This window comes from Drosophila rhopaloa, unplaced genomic scaffold (genome assembly GCF_018152115.1).
Source record: "Drosophila rhopaloa isolate 14029-0021.01 unplaced genomic scaffold, ASM1815211v1 contig_115, whole genome shotgun sequence".
Lineage (NCBI taxonomy): Eukaryota > Metazoa > Arthropoda > Insecta > Diptera > Drosophilidae > Drosophila > Drosophila rhopaloa.
Window position 1 is genome coordinate 17,891,202 of NW_025334990.1, and position 21,878 is coordinate 17,913,079.

Below are 21,878 nucleotides of genomic sequence, written 5' to 3' on the forward strand. Positions count from 1 at the left end.
AATATGATAAAATTAAAATTTTGTATTTTTATTATAGTACTTGAAAGATACACAATATTTCAAAAAACTTTCCGAATAATACCTTCCCTTTTATTTTGCTTAAATTTGAAAAATAGGCCAAACCTTTTGTTTTTTTTCTCACTGCAGGATGCAATAAAAGAGCTGCTCTGAAGGATGTGGCAGCGTGGGTGGCGGAGGTGGTGCTCTAAGTGTGCGTTCAAGGACGTGCATACATTACATTAGGGCGAGCATTCCGCAGCGAATCGAGGTATTAAGCCATGAAATGCGACCGAAGCCAAAGCCGAAGCCAAAAGCCCTGCCAACTGAAAGTCCAATGGAGGTGTTAACGCTGCGTATGTGCGATATTTAATTAACGCGCGGGGGCGTGACCAAAGGGGAGTAGGTGAGCCGTTGTTTGCCTCAAATTGCAGCGCCGTCCTTCGGAGAGGCGGAGAGAGAAAGAGAGAGAAAGCTGGAGAGAGCAACACAAGGGAACCGAGCACAGCAAAGTCCCTTTCATTCAATAGATACCCCCTTCTCCACCATTTCTCTCGGGAGATCTGCCTCTCTCTCCTCTTTTTTGGCCTACGCCGCTTTGAGCACGTGCGCCCGCTATTTTTCCTCTCATTCGATGTTGGTTCTTCGTCCGGTGTGGTTCACAATTTTCTTTCCCTCGCAGTGTTCGCACTTCTTCGTGTGTGTGTCAGTGTGAGTCGAATTCAGCTTGTGTAAGTGTGGAAAAGGCCGCAACAACAACAGTCACAGAGAGAGAGAGCAGAAAAATCCGCCGAAAATTAGGTAAATGGCGTGCACAAGTGTTGCAACTGGTTAAAGGGGTAAGGTGCTTTAAGGATGCACTGGGGAAAAAATACTGCAACTATTATTCCATACATTTAAATATACAAAAATACTACTAAATGCTACGTAAATATACAATTATTTTTAAGCCAGCTCTAAAAGAATATATATATTTTTTTAATTAAGCTGCTCGGCAAAATATAAAAGTAATCTTCATTAATTTCGAAGTGGTTGCACGAAAAAATATTGATCCATAATTACTATAAAAATAACTGTAGTATTGAATCGCAAAGAATTGAAATTTTTATAAGTTTATCATATAAGTTAGCTTTGGTTATTTACCAAATGGCTTACAGGTCGTATGAGCAATTTTGCACACTTTTAGCATTTATTTTCTCTGGTTTCATCACATTTCTCTTTGTTTTTATTTTCCTTTACACACACTAGCAAAACTTGTTTTCATTTCAATGTTTACAGTTTTGCGTTTTCTGTTTTGATTTTATTTATTTTTTCTTTTTCGAAATAATGAACATCACAGAAAAGAACATTATAAACTGTTTTTGTGTTGCCGAATTTTGTCTGCGACGTCAAAGACATTTTAATGTGCTCATATATATGCGTGTATATATAAATCGTTTTTTTAAGATATTAAGAACATTTCGCTTGTTTATTTTGTTATATTTTAAGACTGCGGCACGCAAAATATCCATCTGAGGTTAAGTGCCAGACATCTTCAATCAATTAGTCATTTAATGGCGTTATTAACAGGCTTGGCATATTGTAGATGATGGCATAGATATACATAGGATAATCGGAATAAGGATTAGGGTAAATTCGTAGAAAATTGAATGAGTTATTTATTTTTTAGTCAAGTATACTTGCGTATACTATATATATTTGTGTTTGCTAAATTTGAAAGGACCCTTATATATTATATTATATTATATTATATTAATTTGATCAATGGTGTTGGGGATGACAAAAGCTTTTGGTAATTGTTTTGATTTAATTTATGGCATTATATCTGGTTTTCAAGTAAACAGATTCTGGTTGCCTTCGATTGTTTGCCTTCCATTTGCATAATCACATTTTGTTTATAAGTTGCAGCCACATCAATATAAATGCAAATCTGCGAACTGAGCAATTGCAGAAACTATTTCATTTCGCACAGTTCCCCAACCTCCCAGCCACCCCTTTTTTCTCTTCTTCTCTTTGGAAATTTCTCGAATGTTCTCGGGGTTCATTAGGCGAATAAGAACTTGACACCCGTAAATTATTGAACACCCCCAATTTCTCTTTGCCCTCCATTTCCAACTGCAAATTGCATCCAATTGGGCTTAATTGCTCAATCTGGAACCGCACTTGTTGTTGCTATTTGTGCACTTTTAGATTGCACAACCGGGATTTGAAAAATTTAAGATTTTAACCCGATTCCAAATTTTGCTATTTTCTTTTCAGCTATGGATAAACAGAATGGAAAAATGTATGCAATTACCGTCATAAGTTTCATTGAAATTCGTAATAATTGAGCCACGAAAATGAACCAAAAGGGCATTTAGCCTCTAGAGAGAGCGAGCGAGTGAGAGTAGAGTGGGAGTGAGAGAAATGCGTTAAGTGTTTCATTTGCAACGTCATCGTCATCTGAAGAGAATCGTCGAAGAAAAGAGAGCGCGCGAGCGCATTACGCCCTTGTTTACACGCCCATTTCATAACTCCACTGAAAGGAAACATCATCTAAGCACTTACTAAATATGCAAATCAAACCGCTATTTGTATAATTAATGCAAAGGAATCCGAGATTAAATCGCAACCGATAAAAGAGTCTGCGCAAAGAGAGACCGAACACTCAAGAGGGAGGAAAGATAAAGAGAGAGAGAGAGCAGCGCTGCGTTGGGGCTCCAAAAATTGTGTGTGGCTCCCATTTGGAAAAATTGCGTCTCTCGCGATACAACGTGCGTCCAAAGCAGCGGAAAGTTTTTATGTTCGCGGACCGGTAATTTTAATTGTGAATGCAATTGTGCTTCAAAAACTCCAGTTTCTTTGGATATTTGTCATTGGAAAGACAATAACAACCAGCGGGACCCATAAACCCATTTAATCTAGTGCGACAAGTTTTAAATATCGATTTTTTTCGGCTAATGCGCGTCGATGACCTCGCACACAATAACAACTATAAATACCACTACAATTGAGAGCTAAAAAAGCACATCAAAGCTGTATCCGAGTTTTTAAAGTAAGCCAAAAAAACGCTTTACATAATTGGCCCAGTGCCAAAAGAGGCAGCTACAACAAAAACAACAACGAGAACGAGGACAACAACGGCGTTGCAAGGGGGAAAACTCTCGATTGGAATTGGAGGCAGAAGAGGCAGAACAAAAAGGCGGAGAAGAGCTCCCGAAAAGATAAAGAGCGGCAGTCGAAAACCGCAGAGACACATGCTCAGATACCGTCTCGTATCCACTCATTTCTTGAAGCAGCCGTAGTGTGGTAGCGAGTCAGCCGTACCCGGAGAGTGGGAGCAAGAGCGAGTGTGTGGGTGTAACTGCAAGTGCAAGTGCATTTAGAGCGAGAAAGGGAGAGAAGAGCGATCGCAGGATATAACACAACAGTGCTATAAAAGCGCTTCAGGTGCGCTCTGCCTGCTCAGTCACCGTTAGACAGGCGTTCAAAGAGGTCCTCGCTCATTTCTCTAAGAGACAGAACAGGATCAAAGAGCAGCCAAGGGAGAGTGGGAAGGACTCGCCGAGAGAGAGAGAAAATTCGCATCCGATCCGGCACTAAAATCCAGTCACAACGTATTCGCTAGGAGTGCTACGCCTTTTGGGTCTGAGCTATAGTCTAGATAGCGAAAATGTGCAGAGATCGCGATATGAGTTTGTCGTAGATCAGCGCAACCGTCGTTACAAGGTCAAGAAAAAAATCAAGCTCAAGAGCGAGTAAAAAGGATAGCGGGCAATAGCCCGAGGGCCCCAAAACGAGAGAAAGATTGCGCGAGATTGCGAAATCCTGGACCACTAACAACCACAATAACCAGATTTAGCTACCATACCAAAGTTAACAATATTAGCAAAAGGCCACAGCAAAGTAATAGTTAAATTAAGTATACGCCATATCTTCCAATTCGAGTACGCGTGTGAATCAACGGCAATGTGACTATCCTGCGCTCCACGGGCTCCATCCAAACGGTTCTAGCCGGTTCCAAAAAGCAAATTAAGTTTCGGGCCAAGTGATTTCGTGCACCTTTCGATCTTCGACTCGATTCGGTCTTCCCCAACCTTTTCCAACCACCAAATCAAGCGGAAAACGTCGTGCAACTGGCGAACGTACGGGGAAAAACCAGCAAGATTGAAGACTTTGGGAGAAATCTTTGGAAGTCCGTTAAGGCTTGCATTGTAAGTATAACCATTAATTACCCAAATAATAGTGAATTAATTAATATTAATGGAAATCAGAAGCGTCGTTAAGCTGAAAAGACTTTTGAAAGTAAATTAAAATGCAAAAAAGATTTTACTGCAGTTTTAGCTCTTTTTTGTATCATGTGAACTCCCGAATAATTTTGAAGAAATGTTTTACAATATAATGACGATTTTAATAAATTAAAAATTTAATTTAGAATAGTACATAACCATTTGAAGTAAACTTAAAAAAAACCTTTATATGAGTATTGTGACCATTTTCGCCTAATATTGAATAACATCATTTGCTTTTATTGGAGTATCTTTTTAAGTCTTACTCATTTTGAAATAATTTTATTATCAACAACACAATTAATACCCGGCACTAGAAAGTACTATTGATATCTCTATATAAACACCCACAGAAATGACCAAATGTTCTTTCCCATTACAAAAACAAATAGCCTATTTGGAGGTCATATAATATTTGTAAATAAACAAGCGTTAAGTTGTTTTTAACAGTATCGGAAATTGTAAATAATCCTATTCCAGGTCTTGATGAGGCATCTCAATTTTACCTTATTTTCACACCTATCCGCCACAATTGCCGTTTATTGCTGGACATTTATTTACATAAACGATTGCCAACTAAATGCGAGGTGTATCATTTAGGTACATAATACGATGTTTATTTTTGCCACCGCTGGGGCTTATACAGAAATTAACACATTTGGCCAGGGCAATGGAAAAAGTTTGCAAACGTAATCGGATCCATTGCATATTTTCAGACGCCTGCCACAAAGTAGAACGACCGCTGGCACTTTCCAGGGAAATGCCCGTTTGATAAACATATTGATATCCAATTTATCGCCATCCAGGCGCACATAGCGAAATCTATATAGTTTTGTCTATGACACACGAAAATCTTATCTTGTTAGTGGGACTACTGATTTTGCCATTACATTCCCTTTCAATCGATCCATTTTGTGTTCTGTTTTCTGTTTGCTCTTTGTTTATTGTTTCTTGCTTAAAGATATTAAGTTTGAGTCATGACAGCACAGTGAGCACTCTATAACTACAACTCAATGGAATGTGCTTCCTTGCCGAAAAAATTCCATTTACTCCCATTTGCTTTATTTATTATCAGGGGGTTTATCCGTTTTGTAAATACAGCGTTGCCAGTTTTACGGGGCCGGTTTTACTTTTGGCCCCTCCGATTTCCCTGTCTCCGAAATTACGGAAAATTCCTATTCGCATGTCAGTTTTCGTGACGTGCAACGAAAATTAGTTTGTCGAGTATGTTGACCCAAAAAATTGCCAACTTTATTGACAGTCTATGTTTGAATTTATTTGTATACCTATCCCCAGACTATAATTGAAGGTAAACCAATTAAGTTGTTGTCAGGAGGTATGAACAATATTTTAGAAGCCACTGTGCCCAGTCGACGAAATTCAATTAACGCGTAAACTAAACGGATTAGCAAACATATATTTTTTGCCAAATTGCGCGGTTTTATCTATTTTTAGACCGCGTCCGAAAAGTTCAATGTGTAAGCGATCAATCGTGAGGTTTATTTTTGGCATTGTTTAAATTTCTATTTGGCATTCGGCCTGGTCCACTGAACAACATTTATTATCATCTGGGATTACTGTTTGCCCAGACAGAAAAGCCACTTCCGTCATGGAAGTAGAAAAAGGGAAGCCCCTTGATTGGAATTATATATGCAGAGAACAAAGGATACACCTATAAAGATCTTGAGATATATGAGTACTCACTTCAACGTGTTGCATACATCATGTTTTTGAAAGGACATATTATTAAAAAAAAATTATTAAAAATTTAAAAAGTATTAAAAGATTAATTAAGTCCTCAAAATAATTTTGATAAACAAGTAGCTTTCATTGTTGTTTAAGTCGTTGGGGAAAACTCATTTCTGTCAAACGATTAAGTGTCTTTCTTATGAACTTAACTTACCTGTTTTAAGTGTTTCATGATTAATTAATTAATTTTCCGAGCTCGTAGTTTTAAGTATTATTCTGTTTGTAATATACACCGCATGATCTCGCCGGTCTCCATTTTTGAGATCATTCATTAAAAAGCCGCGAGTCACTACGGGGCGATTGTATAAGAGACTTGGCATCCATTAGATGCATCCGCCAGGGTCGTGTGCCTCGTTTGTGGGTCTCGTGACCAACTTTGCCGGGTGGTCATGTGGCCGGAGTGTCTGGGACCAGTCCGCGATGTGACACCATCAGCAAAAAAAGAGCAAACTATAACTCATGGCATTTCAAATTCATTTGGCTTAAGAACAAGAGATGCCTGCATATTGTCCCATCAAAAGTTAAATGTTTAAAATTAAAATGAAACCAGTGGGAATAAATTAAATAATAAAAACCTGTTCACATTTTGCGTAGCTCGTAAATTATGGCAATCCGCATCATTCCCCTTTCTTCAGTCTCGGACTTATTGTATTTTATTTATATACAAGCTGGCAAAGTTCACGAAACTGGAAAAAGAAATTTCTGATTCTGTCGATTTTTTTATGAACTGGAGATGCCTTCATCAATTGAAATTGATTGATTCTAACGAAAGCGGGCAGAAATAAAGACTCCAATAAAGAGAGCAGAAAGCGGAATTTGTAAATTAATTGATGGGACCGAACGAAAACAAAAACAACAGCAGAAAATGATCAAGTGACCAGCCATAAAGTAATTACGTCACGAGCGGAAAATGAAGGATATGTACTTTGACCCGAGGGAAATGTAAGCCCATTTCCTGGCATTTAAAATACGTTTTTGCTATTAGCCAGGTTATTTTTGAACTAGTTACCCTTGCCTCATTAGACATATTTTGCTCGTCTTCTTATTCACGTTTCCTACTCACATTTTTGCCGCTCTGGTTTGCTTGTTGTTTTAGCCACGCTTCATTAAAATTTTGTGAGCTTCGCATTTGCATTTCGGTTTCGGGCCTGGTAATATTCCACCGTCATTTCCCCATAACTTGTTGTGTAGTTCACCCCACCCCACTTCTTTGTATTCATTCTTATATTGGTTTTCAAGTTGCGCAATCTTAGAAATTGAAGCCCAGAAATCCAACCAAAAAGCACGTGACTGACATTAACCAATTTGAGGGGTATTTTTAGGGACCGAGACTTGTTTAGTCGATAGCTATATAGCAGTGATTGATGCGATTTGCAGCGGAAAGTTACGATTGCCGGGGTCCCAAAAATAGAACTTGGTAAAAAATAGAAACGAGTTGCTTTAGTTTCGGTCCTATAAACCACACATTATGATCATGTCTGGCCACTTGAGATGGCTGCTTGAAATTCCAGAGGCAGTACATAAATTTAATTCGCTATCAGTTTCTGTGAATCGTTTTCCCTTATCTAATCGGTGTGATTAATTGTCGTTCAATTATAAGCTCATACATATACATATGTATCCATTGAAGGCAAGTACGTGCTGTCAACTGGGTGCAACGGATATCTTTTTGAAGACTAGCAATTCCATTCTTCTTCACTTTGAATGGGACTTTTGCGGCCTTGGCTTCAATTGATGGACTTCAAAGAAAGGTGATTGGAGTAGGTGAACTGCAAATGACTCAGATCGCTTTAAAAATAAGCAAGTAACAGCTGTGAATAAATAAATACCATCAACAGCTGTGCATGCTTTATCCTAACCTAAAGTTAGTAGCTTTGTGGAATTGCATAATTGTCAAGCTCGCAAACACCGACAAAGTCAGTAATAAATAAAAAAGATTCTACTATTATTAAAATGAAAACTAAAGTGTGAATCTAATAATAATAAAGGTTTAATTATAATTTAGTTTTGATAGACTAAACTAAACAGGAATAAGTAAAGGCTCATATTTGGGGGAAAATAAAATAAAAATTACTGCTAATATGTGGCTAAAATTTATAAATTAAAAAGGTTCTGTGTATTTCATAATTGTCCCTGTAATGAATTATAATTGACAACATATTATATCTTCTAACATTTATATCTTCCTTTGATGTAATGTACACATTTTTTCCTTGCTCGCAAATTAAATTCCATGATAACATTAAATTGATGGACAACCCATAAAAATAGCCGAAACCTGGTAAACAATTACAATCGCCGTGTGTACGGTTCGGTTGCCGAATTCCCGCCACTTAAACGGATGAAATGTCAACATTGCCAGCCGTTTTTATCGTGCCCGTATCGAAAATACAATTACACTAACACTGTTTACCCTCTCGATCCCAAAGTGTAGACCTAAAACCTCTCAATGGGTGAATGGGAGAGTATTATCTAGTGGCCGACCTGCAGTCACCGGTTTACTACCGGTTTCAGCCGGCGCTAGGCAGTCTGAGGCTGTTGATTATTCGATGATATTAGCCCGGTTACCAGGTAAATCCGACTTATCAGCCGGTGAAAATGCCTTTTCAATATTTGCACCCCGTTTAAAGTACTCGAGTAATCGCCCAATTCCATCGGCCAGTGATACATTCGCACGGGCTTGTTAAAATGCCCGAAAATTTCACATCTCACGGTTCGCATCGTCTTAAATCGCGCATACGCCGCGTGGGCCAATTTTAGCATCGCAGTGCGAGGCGACTCCGACGTTCCAGCGTTCGCGCTGCGAGGCTGCCTGTGGTTTTTGTTGTCTCCGCCGAGCGGGCAGAGCAGCAAAGCCACATAAATCCCCATGCTATTGTACCCATGACTTTGTTTTCGTGCCGTTTTGGGCGGTAAACATATTGATTCCAGCGCGTGGCTGTTTGAAAAGTGTGCTGCACGACCTTCTGGGCGTTGGCATAGGCTGGAGGATTATGAAATTTACGAGCTTCCGGAGCGGAACTCTTTAAAAGCCCTTTTTAAACGTTAAAGATGTATTTTCAATAGAAAGTCATTACCATAATTACATTTTTGGGAATTCAAATTTCCTTTGCAAATCTATTCAAGATAGATTACAAGATTAGGAAAGGACTTTAAAAAGGTTTTCTTTTTATTTGAGAATGAAACAACTAGACATATTAAATGGCGAGAATAGTTAATTTTTTGAGAAAAGTTTATTATTAGATTTTATGTCTATTGTTTTTACCTAACGTTTCAAGTATAGTCCAAATATTTATTAATATTTTTCGATGCACGATGAAACGTGCTTTAAAATGTATTGTCACAATTGCATTAACAAATTTCACCAAATTACCCAGGGCTCTTTAGAATTCATTTTAGAATTTGTTCTTGTTTGTTTGGATCCGCAAGCACTTAAACTCTAATCGTCTGCCTTCCATAAATAGTCCATGACGACAGATTCTTATCGAGAAAGTCTGATCGGCAGGTGGGAAACTGCCTCAACCACAAGTATATTCACAATCTTTATCTAAAACTACAAGCTGAAAGCGAAATTCGAATAAATGCCAATTCATTTGTGGGCTCGTGTCAGCTGCCATTGGTGGGGTGATTGGATGAGTGGGGAAGTGGTTCGGTGGTTCGGTGGCTCAGTGGTTCAGTGCGGGCTGTTATCCATGTCGACCTTTTGTCGGAGCTTTTTGAGTCATGCACTTGTGTGGTTGCCTCTGTGTAAACAATTATTGAACTCTTTATTGCGTAAACAATTCTGGAGAAGAGAAAATCATAGTGACACGAATAATTTATCCAATCCTGATGATTTACTCATCAGAAGGAGTTCAGTGATTGTTTTTATATTATTTAATCAACACATTCGATGGTGTTTATAATTAATGTGGTTCGATTTCTCGGCCCTAACTCAATCAATCCTTAAATCAACACACCCGACACGAGTTCAATTGAAGTCCAATTCATTATCCATTATAAGGTGTCGGTCGACGGGCTTTCACCTGTCCGTATCTATTTGCCATCGCAAAACCCCAACACAAATCCTCCCTTCCGCTTCAGGGTTTTAAGTAGTCTAATTAATTTGATAAAACCTAAGACCCTTATTTAATGGGCATGCCGATTCGAAATGCTTTGCACGCGCCTTTCTTTTATATCAAGCATTAATGTTCTTTGTTGTACAATAAAGTAAATTAAGCATTCTGATGCTAAATATGTATAAATATATATTGTTTTGATTTTTATGAGGTAAAACCAAAAATATCATAAAGTAAATGTTTGGGAAGCGGCCAAGTGATTGTTGTAACATTTATCACTCATACGCAGTGTTGACATGTTTAAGTTTGTTCCCTGCTTTATAATACTACGCAACATAAACAAATTAAAAGGAATAGGGGATAACAATTTAATACATTTCTTTGCACTTACAAATATTATTCGAACATTTTCTTCGATAGCAATAATAATGAAATCGAAGTTTTCATATTTCATTCACATTGTAAATGTGTTGATTTCGAAACGTTCTTGTTTCTTTATTGTTGCTGTACTCGATCACGTTCGCCATTGACGTCATTGTAGGGCGCGTGGGTCTTAATTAGTTCGTCTCGTTTGCGACCGGGCAGTTGACCGAAGATGCTCCGATATTTGGTTAACCTAGAGGAAAGTGACTCACAGAATCGCAGCTCCCTCTCACGCTGCTGTTGTTTTAAATTTGTATTTTCACACACGTCGTGACATTGCACTTGAAATTTTGTTTTTCAACAGCTACGCTTTTTCGTATTCGCATTTGTGCCCGTGCATATTTCTGTGTTTATTTCCCGGCAGCGGGAGTTGCCGTTACCTGTTGTTGTTACCTGCCTTTGGCCTCGGATCCCCGAAACGATTTTCGATCAGTCGATGTGGGCTATATATTCGATATTGGAGCGCGAAACGCGTGTTGCAGGGGGCGTAAACAAGTGCATAAATTCATTCGCCCCATTAATATGGCCATAAAGTCTAGAGCTGCCGCTAATTTGCGGGCCAGATTTATTTTTAAACCCCTCGCTCGCTCACCTTTGATTCCCATACCCCGTCTGCAAACCACCGTTCATATAGACTATGGCCGATAAGGAAAGTAAAGGCAGAACCAGGAAAAGCCAAAAATGCCTTCTTTTCGACCTGTTAGCATTCCCGACTTTTGTTTACCGAAGCTTTCGCACCTTTTGGCGGCCCTCGCTCTCTTTCCCGATCGATCGGGAAATATATATCGCGGCGCAGGCGCGCTCTCTCGCTATATCTCTGCTGCTCTCTCTCGCTATATCTCTGCCGCTCTCTCTCGCTATATCTCAGCCGCTCTCGCGGGATTTTCGCATATAATTCGCGAGGTCGGAGCGAAATGGGTTTAATAGTGATTCGGTGCGCCCAAAGAAAGCAACGCAAGCGTTCTCCGCTTCTCCTCAAACATTTTTGCTCGGCTGTGTCCGAGCCAAAAGCAAAGTATTCTCAAAAGAAATCCCTCGATATCTGCAAAATATTCTCGAAAATCGGAATACGGCAATCTTGTAAAACCGATCGATCCCCGAAACATGTGAAATGATTAAAAACTGCAGACCTTTGAAACGGTTGAGCACTTGAGAAAACGTCAAACCAAAAAAAAAACAAGAACCTGAAAGGAAATTTCAATTAGTGTTTATTGAAATTTATTAAGCAAGATTTAAGGCGTTGACATTTTTATTATAACTTTTATTGCTCAACAAAATTCTATTCAAATCAAACGCTTGTGATCAAAACTCAAAGTGAACTGAATTAAATTCATTGTGATAATACATCTAGTTAGACTGATTAAAGTAGAGATAAGCCATCCAAAATGACGCCCAGGATTATTACTTACATTTTGGTAAATATCAAATAGAATAATGGGGGTAATTTTTATCGCGAAAAAATGTTGAATAAATTAAATACCAAAATTTCATTATTCCTTAAATACCAGAATTTCATCATCCCTTACAAAAAATATTTTTAATTTGCTGAAAATATCTAAACCTTATTGAAACTTAATTTAAAAAACATATTCTTAAAATAAGTACATAAAACTAATTTGGTAAGAGCCAGTCCAGTATTTCATCACACCTTCAAATAACAGGGAGGACTTTTAAATATGCCTTAAATATATTTCACAAAACCTGACTTTGGCTAGCAATGGCCATAAATTATTTATCAGATCGTGTGGGGCTTATATAAACTAAAGATTTTGTTGAACTATGGTGGGGGCTCATGACCAGGCACAAATAAATGTATTGAACAGAATATTACTCATACGACACGTAGTGCTGGACTCTTATTAACCCATTTAATTGTGCCAAGGAAACGACATTTCCCGGGCTGTTTAATTATTTATAATTAAGCGTTAAGTTCGTCACGGCACTTGATGGATTTTTCTCATTACATTTCTCCCTGTCTCCCCACTTTTCTTTCAGTGCGGCATGCGACATCCCACAACTGGGCTGAACGAAGACGACCTGAGTCGTCTCACTGGTTCATCATCGTCGACGGCCTCGTGCGGCAGCGCAGCCTCCTCATCATCGTCCTCATCCTCCTCGTCCTCGAATCCCGCTGCCCGACATGAGGTGGTCCGCAGTCCGGAGAAGCCAACGCCGGCGGGCGCGGACAAGAGCCACCTGAACAGTGGCTTCCACTCCACCTATCTGCCGGAGATCATCCACCCGGCCCTGGAATGGCAGAAGTCGTCGCGCAAGCGCAAGGAGCGCCTGGACAGCAGCTCGGCCTTTGGCCAGGATCGCAAGCTGCAGCGCAGCAACAGCGAGGAGCTGCTCACGGAACCGGCGGCCCTCGTTTCGCCCACGACCCAGGCGGCCGCCAATCTTCTGGAGGCCCAGTGTGAGGTCATCCGACGGGTGTCCTCGGAGGACTTCAAGCGCACGGCCAGCTACGCCAACTACCGCCAGGAGTTCGAGCGGGAGCAGGAGGAGTCCTCGGAGCTGGGGGAGAACAATGCCTCGTTGGCCAATCTGCCGGCAGGGGAAGCGGCCAAGGAGCGTCCGCGTCTGGAGACGAGTCCCGCTCGCCAGCCGCCCAAGGAAGCCAGCGATGACTCCGAGTGCGAGCACGAAAGACGCCGCAGCAGTGAGCGCTTCTGCAAGTCCCGCCAGCCGCCGGTTCGCAAGTCCGGGGTGGCCAAGAAGGGGGGCGGAGGCAGTGGCTCCAAGTACCTGCCGTCGCGGCGGGACGAGCAGAGTGCCTACAAGTACGACCTGTCGGCATTGAAGTACGAACGCAGAGGTTTCATCAGCAGCAGGAAACAGCAACAGTCGCAACAGCAGTCCGTGCAATCTGCTTCCGATCACAACGACAACAACTTGATAGACTTCCATCAGCAGCAGAAGGAGCTGCAGACGAAGAGGAGCGCCAGTATTTCGCCCACACCCACCACGAGCTCCTCGGCGGGCAGCGATGACAGCACGCCCACTTCCAATGCGCCGGCGCCCGTCAAGGCCAAACCCCAGAGGCAGCAGCAGAGCTTGGATCTGACCTCCGCCCAGGAGTCGCTGCCGTGGGAAAGGGGCGATGAGCCCGCTCCAATCCTCAGCCGGAGATACGCACACTCCCGACCACATGTGGGCGGCAACCTCGATGCAGCCGCCCAGCTGGCCAAGGTCATGCCATATCCGCAGCAGCTGCCCAAGCAGGCGGCCACCGTGCAGCTGCACTCGGACATCAGCGACATGGACTGCTGCCTGGAGCCCATGGATGCAGTGCGCGCATTCAGCTCGCTGGAGAACATGCGCACCCGCGATGTGATGCAACAGGTGCTGCCGGCCATGATGGTGGCCTTCCAATCGCCCGAGGAGCGGCTGAAGGCCATCAACCGCCGGGTGACTGTGCTCAAGAAGAAACTGGTGCAGCTGGAGGAGTCGCTGGAGCAGCGACTGGGCTACAGGCCCTCGCAGGCGGAGCGGCTGAACGACAAGTACATGAAGAACGCCCTGGCGGAGTTGAGCAAGCTGCGCAAGGAACGGCACGAGCTCAAGACTGATCCCATCGCAGCTCTGGGCTTGAAGGTCGGAAGCGGCGGCGGCGGCGGAGGAGTCATTGGGGGCCAGGAGGTGGCCAAGAAGCTGGAGCGCATGAAGGCCACCCTCGCTGAAATCGAGCTGGTAATAGAAATCGCCAGTCTGCAAAATCACGAGACACGATACATTTTATGACAATTAGCAAGTGGAACAGACGTCAGCGCCAGATTGTGGGGCAAACATATAAATAGGAGGGGTATATATGCAGATATAGTATAGTGACATGCCTAGCCTTTTGGCAATAGCTTTGATCTTGCCCCATTGTCACAAGGCACTTGGTAAACATATTTTGTTTTGGCTAAAATATCTCATGAAAATAAATTCTCGCTGTCAGATAGCTTTTAAAGAAGGGGTATAGGATAGAGAAATGTACAGTTCTAGGAATTGAGTGTTTATTAGAAATTAACACAAAAAGGGTTTAGCAGGTCTTACGAAATTATTATTTAATATGACATAATTAAGATCAAGTTTTAAGAATTGAGTGTCCATTAGAAATTAACACAAAAAGGGTTTAGCAGGTCTTACGATATTATTATTTAATGTGACATAATGAAAATCATGTTTTAAGAATTGAGTGTTTATTAGAAATTAACACAATAAGGGTTTTGCAGTTCTTACGAACCTATTATTTAATGTGACATAATGAAGATAAAGTTTTAAGACTTGACTGTCTATTAGAAATTAACACAAAAAGCGTTTAGCAGGTCTTACGATATTATTATTTAATATGACATAATTAAGACAAAGCTAACAATATTAAAGACAAACTGCAATGAATCGTGATTACATCATTATTTTCTAGAACTTTTTAAGGTTTCAGTAGCGACAGACTGAATAGAAACAATTCCCAAATTCCAAATTAGGACGTTTCTGCCACATTATAATGAGTTTCTATTTATAAGCATATACCATATGTATTTATGACATGTAGACAAGCCTCCACATTCTCTATATTGACAAATTAATGATACATTTGCCAAAGAGCGGGCCAGACAAACACTTGGCCCAGCGGAATCCGCTTGAAATTGAATTTCTGCCAAGAAACAAAGTGTGCACGAAATGATTTTCCCTAGCTGGGCTGGTGGAAATGGGAAATGGCCGAAAGAGCAGCCATCCAAGTGCCACGCCATATATTATTGCTATACTGTAAGGCTGCGACTTTATTTGTTTACAATACGGATATATTCCGCACTTGTTTCTATTTCTGTTTGGCATCTTCTTTCGAAATGTCTGGTGCTGTCGCCGAGTCATTGCCAATCTGCCATAAACAAATCAAAAACGAGTAATAACTAATGCCACTGATTAATTGTCTTGTTTGCCAATGTGGGTGGTCTTTATCTTTTGGGGCTTCTGCGCCACTGATTACTTGCTTTTTATCATTATGTATCGAACCAGTAGTTGTCATATAAAAATTATATAAAAGTCAAATCACTAATTGTAATTCCCCGCCCTTTGTAGAATCTCAACGAGAAGCGCGTGAATGGCCATCGCTCCGAGCAGCTGGAGGATCTGAGTGCCGACCAACTGGTGCAGGAGAAGAGCGCCGTGCAGCATGGACTGCTGTACTTCGAGAGCCTCTATGGCCATCCCATCACCAAGGAGGAGCGGGATGCCGCACGACCGCTCTACGATCGCTACCGGCAGCTGAAGCGCCTAGTGTCGCGCACCGTGATGTTTGGAGCGGGCACAGGAGTGCCGGAGTTGCCCACCATCCTGGAGCACGAGGCGATGGTGTTCGAGGCCACTTCCACACCGCTGCAGTATTCGTCGAACAACAGCACCGAGACCACCAACTCGCCCAGCGACTCGAATGCTCCGAACACGCTGACCCAGAATGCTTCCTCCGACGAGTCGACGACCACCACCACGTTGACGGGACCGGCGGCTGGAGCGGTTGCCTCCGGCCAGGAGAACCAGGCGGCCAGCGAGAACATTTCCGCCCTCAGTCTCGACCAGCTCTGGGAGCAGCTGGACAGAGCGCGCGATGAGAAATCCCTGCTGAAGGCCACCATCCGGGAGTACGAGTCTTTGTTTGAGGAGCAGAACGGACGCAAGATGCTCAAGCAGGATCGCCGCTCGCTGGAGACGGAGACTTATGCCCAGTACAAGGAGAAGAAGGCCAAGGTCCGACTTCTGCAGGCTCTGATCAAGAAGCACATCGGGCAATAAGCCAGCAATTTCCTACTTCCATTCGACTCCTGTTCACCCACGCATGCGAAACTTATTTATTTCATACCCAACCAAACAAATACAGACCTAGATCTATACAAATTATATGTAGTTTTTAGACATACGTTTACCATATATTCTATAATGATACATTTTATGAATATTGTTGATTCCTTATTGTTTTTTGAAAACATCTATTGAGTAATTGTAATAAAAAGAAAATGAAACATTATGAGACAAAAAGAAGAGATTGAGAAAGTAACCGCTAGACATTTGATTCGGACTCAACCCTTTATTATTCAGACTCCCGCACGGAATTGACTTCTAAATGTAACCCAAAAATCTGCAATATATTTTCGCATTCTCCCTTTGTGTTCTGTAAATCGTCATTGATGTTAAAAAATGACTTGCCTGATTTGTCCCACTTCGAAAACGGGGAGCACACATTATTTGATTAGCTCTAGTTTTAAACGATCCAAAAGAGGAGCCGGTCGAAACCGCAAATCAAATAATTGAAAAACTTTATAAGTGTTGTCTAGTAGAAATGAACATTTTATATCGATATCTAAACTAGACTTTAGCGATCTATAAACAATATTACCCCAGCCACTCTAGTTGTGCTTTCCATTAAATGTTTCAGTGTGCAAACGACACACACCCACACTCGAAAAAAATCTTAAAAAGCATTTGAGAGCGTCGGAAACAGAAAAAAATTGAGACGATCATAAGTTAGTATCGATTGCAGGCCGAGTGCCTGGTAAATGATTTGATTTTGTTGTGCAACAAGCAATTGGTTTTTTGAACGTGTATACCCCCGCCCCTAATCCATACATACAATATATGAATATACATATAAATATATATTTACAATGATAAAAAGAGTAAGGCCCAAAGCTAAATTATATACACTTAGAGGACTCAACATTTACAAATTGAATATTCTTATATGCAGCCCACTGAATCGGGTCAATGTGGAAAGCAGAGCATTACAAATATCTCCAGCTAATTGAAGCGAATGAATGTCTATACATAATTTGAAATGCAAAATAAAATATATCACGTTATATTAAATAAAATCTTTGTACTTTTATTCATCGATAAGATACATCAGTTATATTTTTAGAATCAGTTGGTGGTTTTTGTCAAGAACCTAAAAAAAAAAGATAAGATACAATTTAGTTGCAGTGTGGGAGGAAGATTAATAACCTAGCGGCTGAATGAAAATGACGAATCAGTCACGTGAATTATGGAAATAGGAATTCAGCTATATGATTGATAAGCTTGCAAGGAAATTAAACAATACGTACCAAAACAACTCAGATGAATCACATAGCAAAGTAACCAGGGTTGGTATTGGAGTATTATCACCTGTAAGGAAATTAAATACTTGGAATTATTACAAATGCAGAGTTCTCAACAATCATAAAATAAGTTGATTGGTCAGCTTAGTTTATCATCAATTTTTGTTATGACAGGGATAACTGTTTGGCTTAAATAAGTTGTTCATCATTGAGAGTTTATTTTGATGTCCGTAATTCTACCGATTTCTTACCTTGTATGTTGTAACAAAGTTCATAGAAGGATCAGTTACTAGTTAAAAACAATTCCGATTAAGCCTAAAATATAAAAAATGGGCCGATTAGTATAAATCACATATTATTTGTCCAGTTCAAGAGATCTGTTTTATTCAGTCGAAAAAAGGTAGCAACACACGTAAATTCAGGTATATGCTTGTCTATTGGTTTGTCATCAGAAAAAAAAGGAAAAACAGTGTTGGTTATATACACACCTTTAATAAGGTTGGCTTGCAGATAAACATCTTCCGGTATATACATCCAGACATCTGTAAAACATAAAAAAAAGGGTTTTAAAATAAAATCCTAATTGAAGAAAAATACATTTGTGAACATTATTTTAATTTGTCAGTTAGTTTAACCAATCGACATCGTTTCTCCGACTGGGGCGGTATCAATAATCATCACAAAATATAATCCTAACTCTTACAAATGAATTGAAAAAGGGTTACCTTTATTACTTTTTAAGCCATCTTCAATGATTACTGTGAAGCCAAAGCATAAATCCAGGTATCTGTAAGATAAAAGAGAATGTAGTTTAAATAAAAGATTCGAAATGAAAACCCAATTTCTGAACATTAATTTATCAGTACGTTTAACCAATCGACATAATTTCTCCGACTGGGGCGGTATCTATAATCATCACAAAAAATACACCTAACGTTTAGAATTGTAATTTAAATTGGGCCTACCTTAATTTATTTTGAAGTCATCTGTAAGTAATAGCTGTCGTGCCATTAAACATTCTCATTGGCTTTCCCGTCATGTCTGTAAAATAAAATATAAATATTATAAGTAAGCTTTTAACATCAAAATAACATATTGTTTATGCGGTATATATGTCAGCATATTGTATCATCAAGTGTTTTTATGACAGGGATAACTGTTTGGCTTAAATAAGGTGTTCATCACAAAGGAAAAAATTATTAGGTGAAACACAACTGCAAACTCACCTTATTTATCAGTTTTTCTTCAGTTGTTTTATTTGATTAATATTGGGTCAACATATCTGTAAATAAAGAAAGTGAAATTAGAAAAAGGAATCCAAGAAAATGAATTAAGGAAAGAGTTTTATATATGTATCAGCTTATTTTATCATCAATTATTCTTATGACAGGGATAACTGTTTGGCTTAAATAAGATGTTCATCATTGCATATATAAAATTCTTTGTGTATAATGTGCTTACCAATTTGTCAACGAAAATTGAAGTGTTTAAGTGCTGTTTTCCCCGCTTTATCTGTAATATGACATTAATTAAAATGTGTTTTTCTGAATATTTCAAAAAGTTATATTTTCTCTGAACTCAGTCGGTTGAAAATCAACATGATTATTCGGTTATATGCTTGTCTATTGGTTTGTCATCAAAGAAAATACATAAACAAATAAAAAAAAAAAATCACTCACCGTATTGAAGATTAAGCAGGAAATTTAGAAACCATTTGTTCATCACATCTGAAATTTAATAAATGAGGTTAATACAAATCCATCTAAGCACGCAAATTAATATTTTGATGGAAAAATCAGTATATTTAACCAATCGACATAGTTCTTCCGACTGGGGCGGTATCTCTAACATCATAGAAGGACTATTTAAGATATTATAGATATTTTATGTTATTACCCACCTATTCCGAAATCCATGTTACTTGATAAGTTTTTCGCCAAAGCTAGCATCCTAACCAATAAATTTTAAAAATTGTTTCTGAAAGTATAAAGAAAGTGTTGTTAAAGAAAAATAATAGATAAAAGTCCACGCTCGTTGAATGTATGAATAAAGTCAGCAGTTAATTTTTGCGTTGGATATGGAACAGTTTTCTTCATAAAATATCAAAGCGAGCTGGGTAAATGTTTCATCATACTTTTATAAAAATGTTCTATAAAATTTGTAACTTTAAATACCTTGTTTTTAGATTTCTCTCAGCATTTCTCAGTTTCTCTTGCGTAGTCATCAATCTTTAAATATAAGACAAAGCAAATCATAACCCATTATTTAATTGGTATATTCTTGATAAAACTATTTTCTAATTTATAATTTTGATTCAGTTGCTAAGGTGAAAGTATTCATCAGAGGTTTTCAAGAGTAGCAAATAATAATAAATCATCATTTTCAAGTAAAGTAATTATTTGCACAGCAATAAATACACACCTAAGCCAAGATATCCATATGGTTATTTGAGTTTTCCTTTGGTTGAAAGCCAAAAAAAGGTTTCTGTAAATATATAGAAAATAAAAGCTTGTTAAAGATAGTCATTAAAAAGATCACATTTATCGTATATGAAATAAGTCAGCAGTTAATTTTTGCGTTGGATATGGAACAGTTCTCTTCATAGAATATCAAAGCGAGCTGGGTAAATGTTTCATCATACGTTTAAAAAGGCTATTTAATATAACCAAACAATTTGTTTACCTGATTTTTCAGCAAATGAGTCCGAATTAACCATCGTCCACTGGATTGTTCCTGTAAGTACCATACAAAAATGTTTAACGTTAGAATTTAGGAAAACCCATAAAAATCATTGTAGTATGAATTAAGTCAGCAGTTAATTTTTGCGTTGGATATGGAACAGTTCTCTTCATAGAATATCAAAGCGAGCTGGGTAAATGTTTCATCATACTTTTATGAAATTAATTGAACTAAGTATAAAATATTTAAGTACCTGAACTTTGTTCTCCCCAGAATTTAGTGAGCACTCCATCTTGCTGAATTTATCTTGTGCTCGTCAATCTGAAATTACAAAAATAAGAAAGGGTTAATATAAAGTTTATTACTATTTTTTTGCCGAGAAACTTTCTATATTTTAATTGTAAATCAGTTTTTAAGGTGAAAGTATTCATCAATGATCTTCAAGAGTAGCAAATAATAATAAATCATCATTTACAAGGTTTTTTTTATTTAGTTGATTGAAATTTTAAATACGTACCTAAGGCAAGATCCGTGTTTAAAAAGCCGAAGCTCCAATAGGTTCTCTGGAAACAGAAAAATATAGTTTTTAATGGATATATTAAGAAATATTAAACTCCTTTATGTATGAATGAAGTCAGCAGTTTATTTTTGCGTTGGATATGGAACAGTTCTCTTCATAGAATATCAAAGCGAGCTGGGTAAATGTTTCATCATACAATTTTAGGAGATATTTCATAAAACAATAGTTTACAAAGTAAAGCTATCAGCTTTTAGACAACATTTCCTTGTAGCCTCAAGTAGGTTCATATCACTCCGATTTGTTTTTTTTTCTATTTTGAACTCCAGGTAGAAAAAGCGTGGTAAAACTCAACCATAAATGTCGTTTTTTTTGTACTTCTAGTGTTGGAATATTACTGTACTAGTGAACCATATTTTCAGCACATAGGAATAGTAAACTATAGTTTTTAAAAATTTCTAGATATATTTCAAATCAAAACTAACCTTACTTTTCGACACGTGTGATATCTCAGGTAAAAACCATCAAAAATTGAATTTTCCATTTCTTTGTAATGCAGATAGACGCTGCTACCGCGTGGCATTCTGTAAATTTAAATAACAATAACAATTTAACCAATAAATCGATCGGCAACATGCGGCTTTTAGTTTTCAGTTTAGATAACCAATCAACACGTCTTTTCAGACTGGGGCGGTACGAATTTATCATCATGTAAAGTAAACCGCACATTTTTTATAGTTAAATTCAACGTTAACTTACCTTTTTATTATATTTTAGTTGGGAATTAAGAGAGCAAATGCGACTGGCCATTTTGAATGGAAAAATAAAGTGAAAGAATGCACGTGGCGATGTGACCGTACTTGCAATTTTGAAAAATATCAAAGATATCGATAAGGTATCGATAGCTAGTAGGTAGTGCCAATAGTGGCATCACAGAAAGTGTGAGTGATTTGTATTTCGAAAAAATAAATATTATTAAGAGTAACGGAAAAATGTATGGTTATAAAGGAACCGAAGCCGAAAGCGAGGGCAAACCAAATAAAACAAATCAACCAATCAAATTAATTGTATAATTCATTTTATTAAATCTTTTTATCTTCTTGTCAGA

The 21,878-nt window shown here is 38.8% G+C and overlaps 1 protein-coding gene, 1 long non-coding RNA gene and 3 other non-coding genes across 7 annotated transcripts; 1 reads left to right on the top strand and 4 right to left on the bottom strand.

Annotated features, from left to right (window-relative positions):
• Positions 1-644: 644 nt before the first annotated feature.
• Positions 645-16,505, top strand: LOC108042387 (protein FAM13A). 2 transcript variants are annotated; one of them, XM_017120624.2, is made up of 4 exons: positions 645-798; positions 2,257-4,190; positions 12,491-14,188; positions 15,563-16,505. In XM_017120624.2, exons 3-4 carry the CDS (start codon positions 12,497-12,499, stop codon positions 16,271-16,273), a joined length of 2,403 nt encoding a protein of 800 aa, XP_016976113.1. In that variant the 5' UTR covers positions 645-798; positions 2,257-4,190; positions 12,491-12,496; the 3' UTR covers positions 16,274-16,505. The 2 variants fall into 2 exon arrangements, with proteins under 2 accessions (XP_016976113.1, XP_016976112.1); XM_017120623.2 differs by lacking the exons at positions 645-798; positions 2,257-4,190 and adding an exon at positions 11,414-11,910.
• An 829-nt stretch (positions 16,506-17,334) lies between these two features.
• LOC108042388 lies at positions 17,335-21,623 on the bottom strand. Of its 2 annotated transcripts, none has more exons than XR_001769202.1 (17): positions 21,530-21,623; positions 21,261-21,354; positions 20,771-20,816; positions 20,507-20,574; positions 20,257-20,307; positions 19,996-20,058; positions 19,749-19,802; positions 19,475-19,551; positions 19,254-19,301; positions 19,036-19,086; positions 18,801-18,856; positions 18,540-18,615; positions 18,300-18,361; positions 18,063-18,116; positions 17,826-17,889; positions 17,581-17,641; positions 17,335-17,423 (listed from the first exon to the last, which is right to left on the bottom strand). It is a non-coding gene; the product is annotated as an uncharacterized LOC108042388 (long non-coding RNA). The 2 variants fall into 2 exon arrangements; XR_001769201.1 differs by having other exon boundaries at positions 21,256-21,354.
• LOC123037000 lies at positions 17,714-17,784 on the bottom strand. Its single transcript, XR_006417288.1, has one exon. It is a non-coding gene; the product is annotated as a small nucleolar RNA R38 (small nucleolar RNA).
• On the bottom strand, positions 18,683-18,765 carry LOC123036999. The gene has a single exon (XR_006417287.1). It is a non-coding gene; the product is annotated as a small nucleolar RNA R38 (small nucleolar RNA).
• Positions 18,923-19,006, bottom strand: LOC123036998. Its single transcript, XR_006417286.1, has one exon. It is a non-coding gene; the product is annotated as a small nucleolar RNA R38 (small nucleolar RNA).
• Positions 21,624-21,878: the final 255 nt, after the last annotated feature.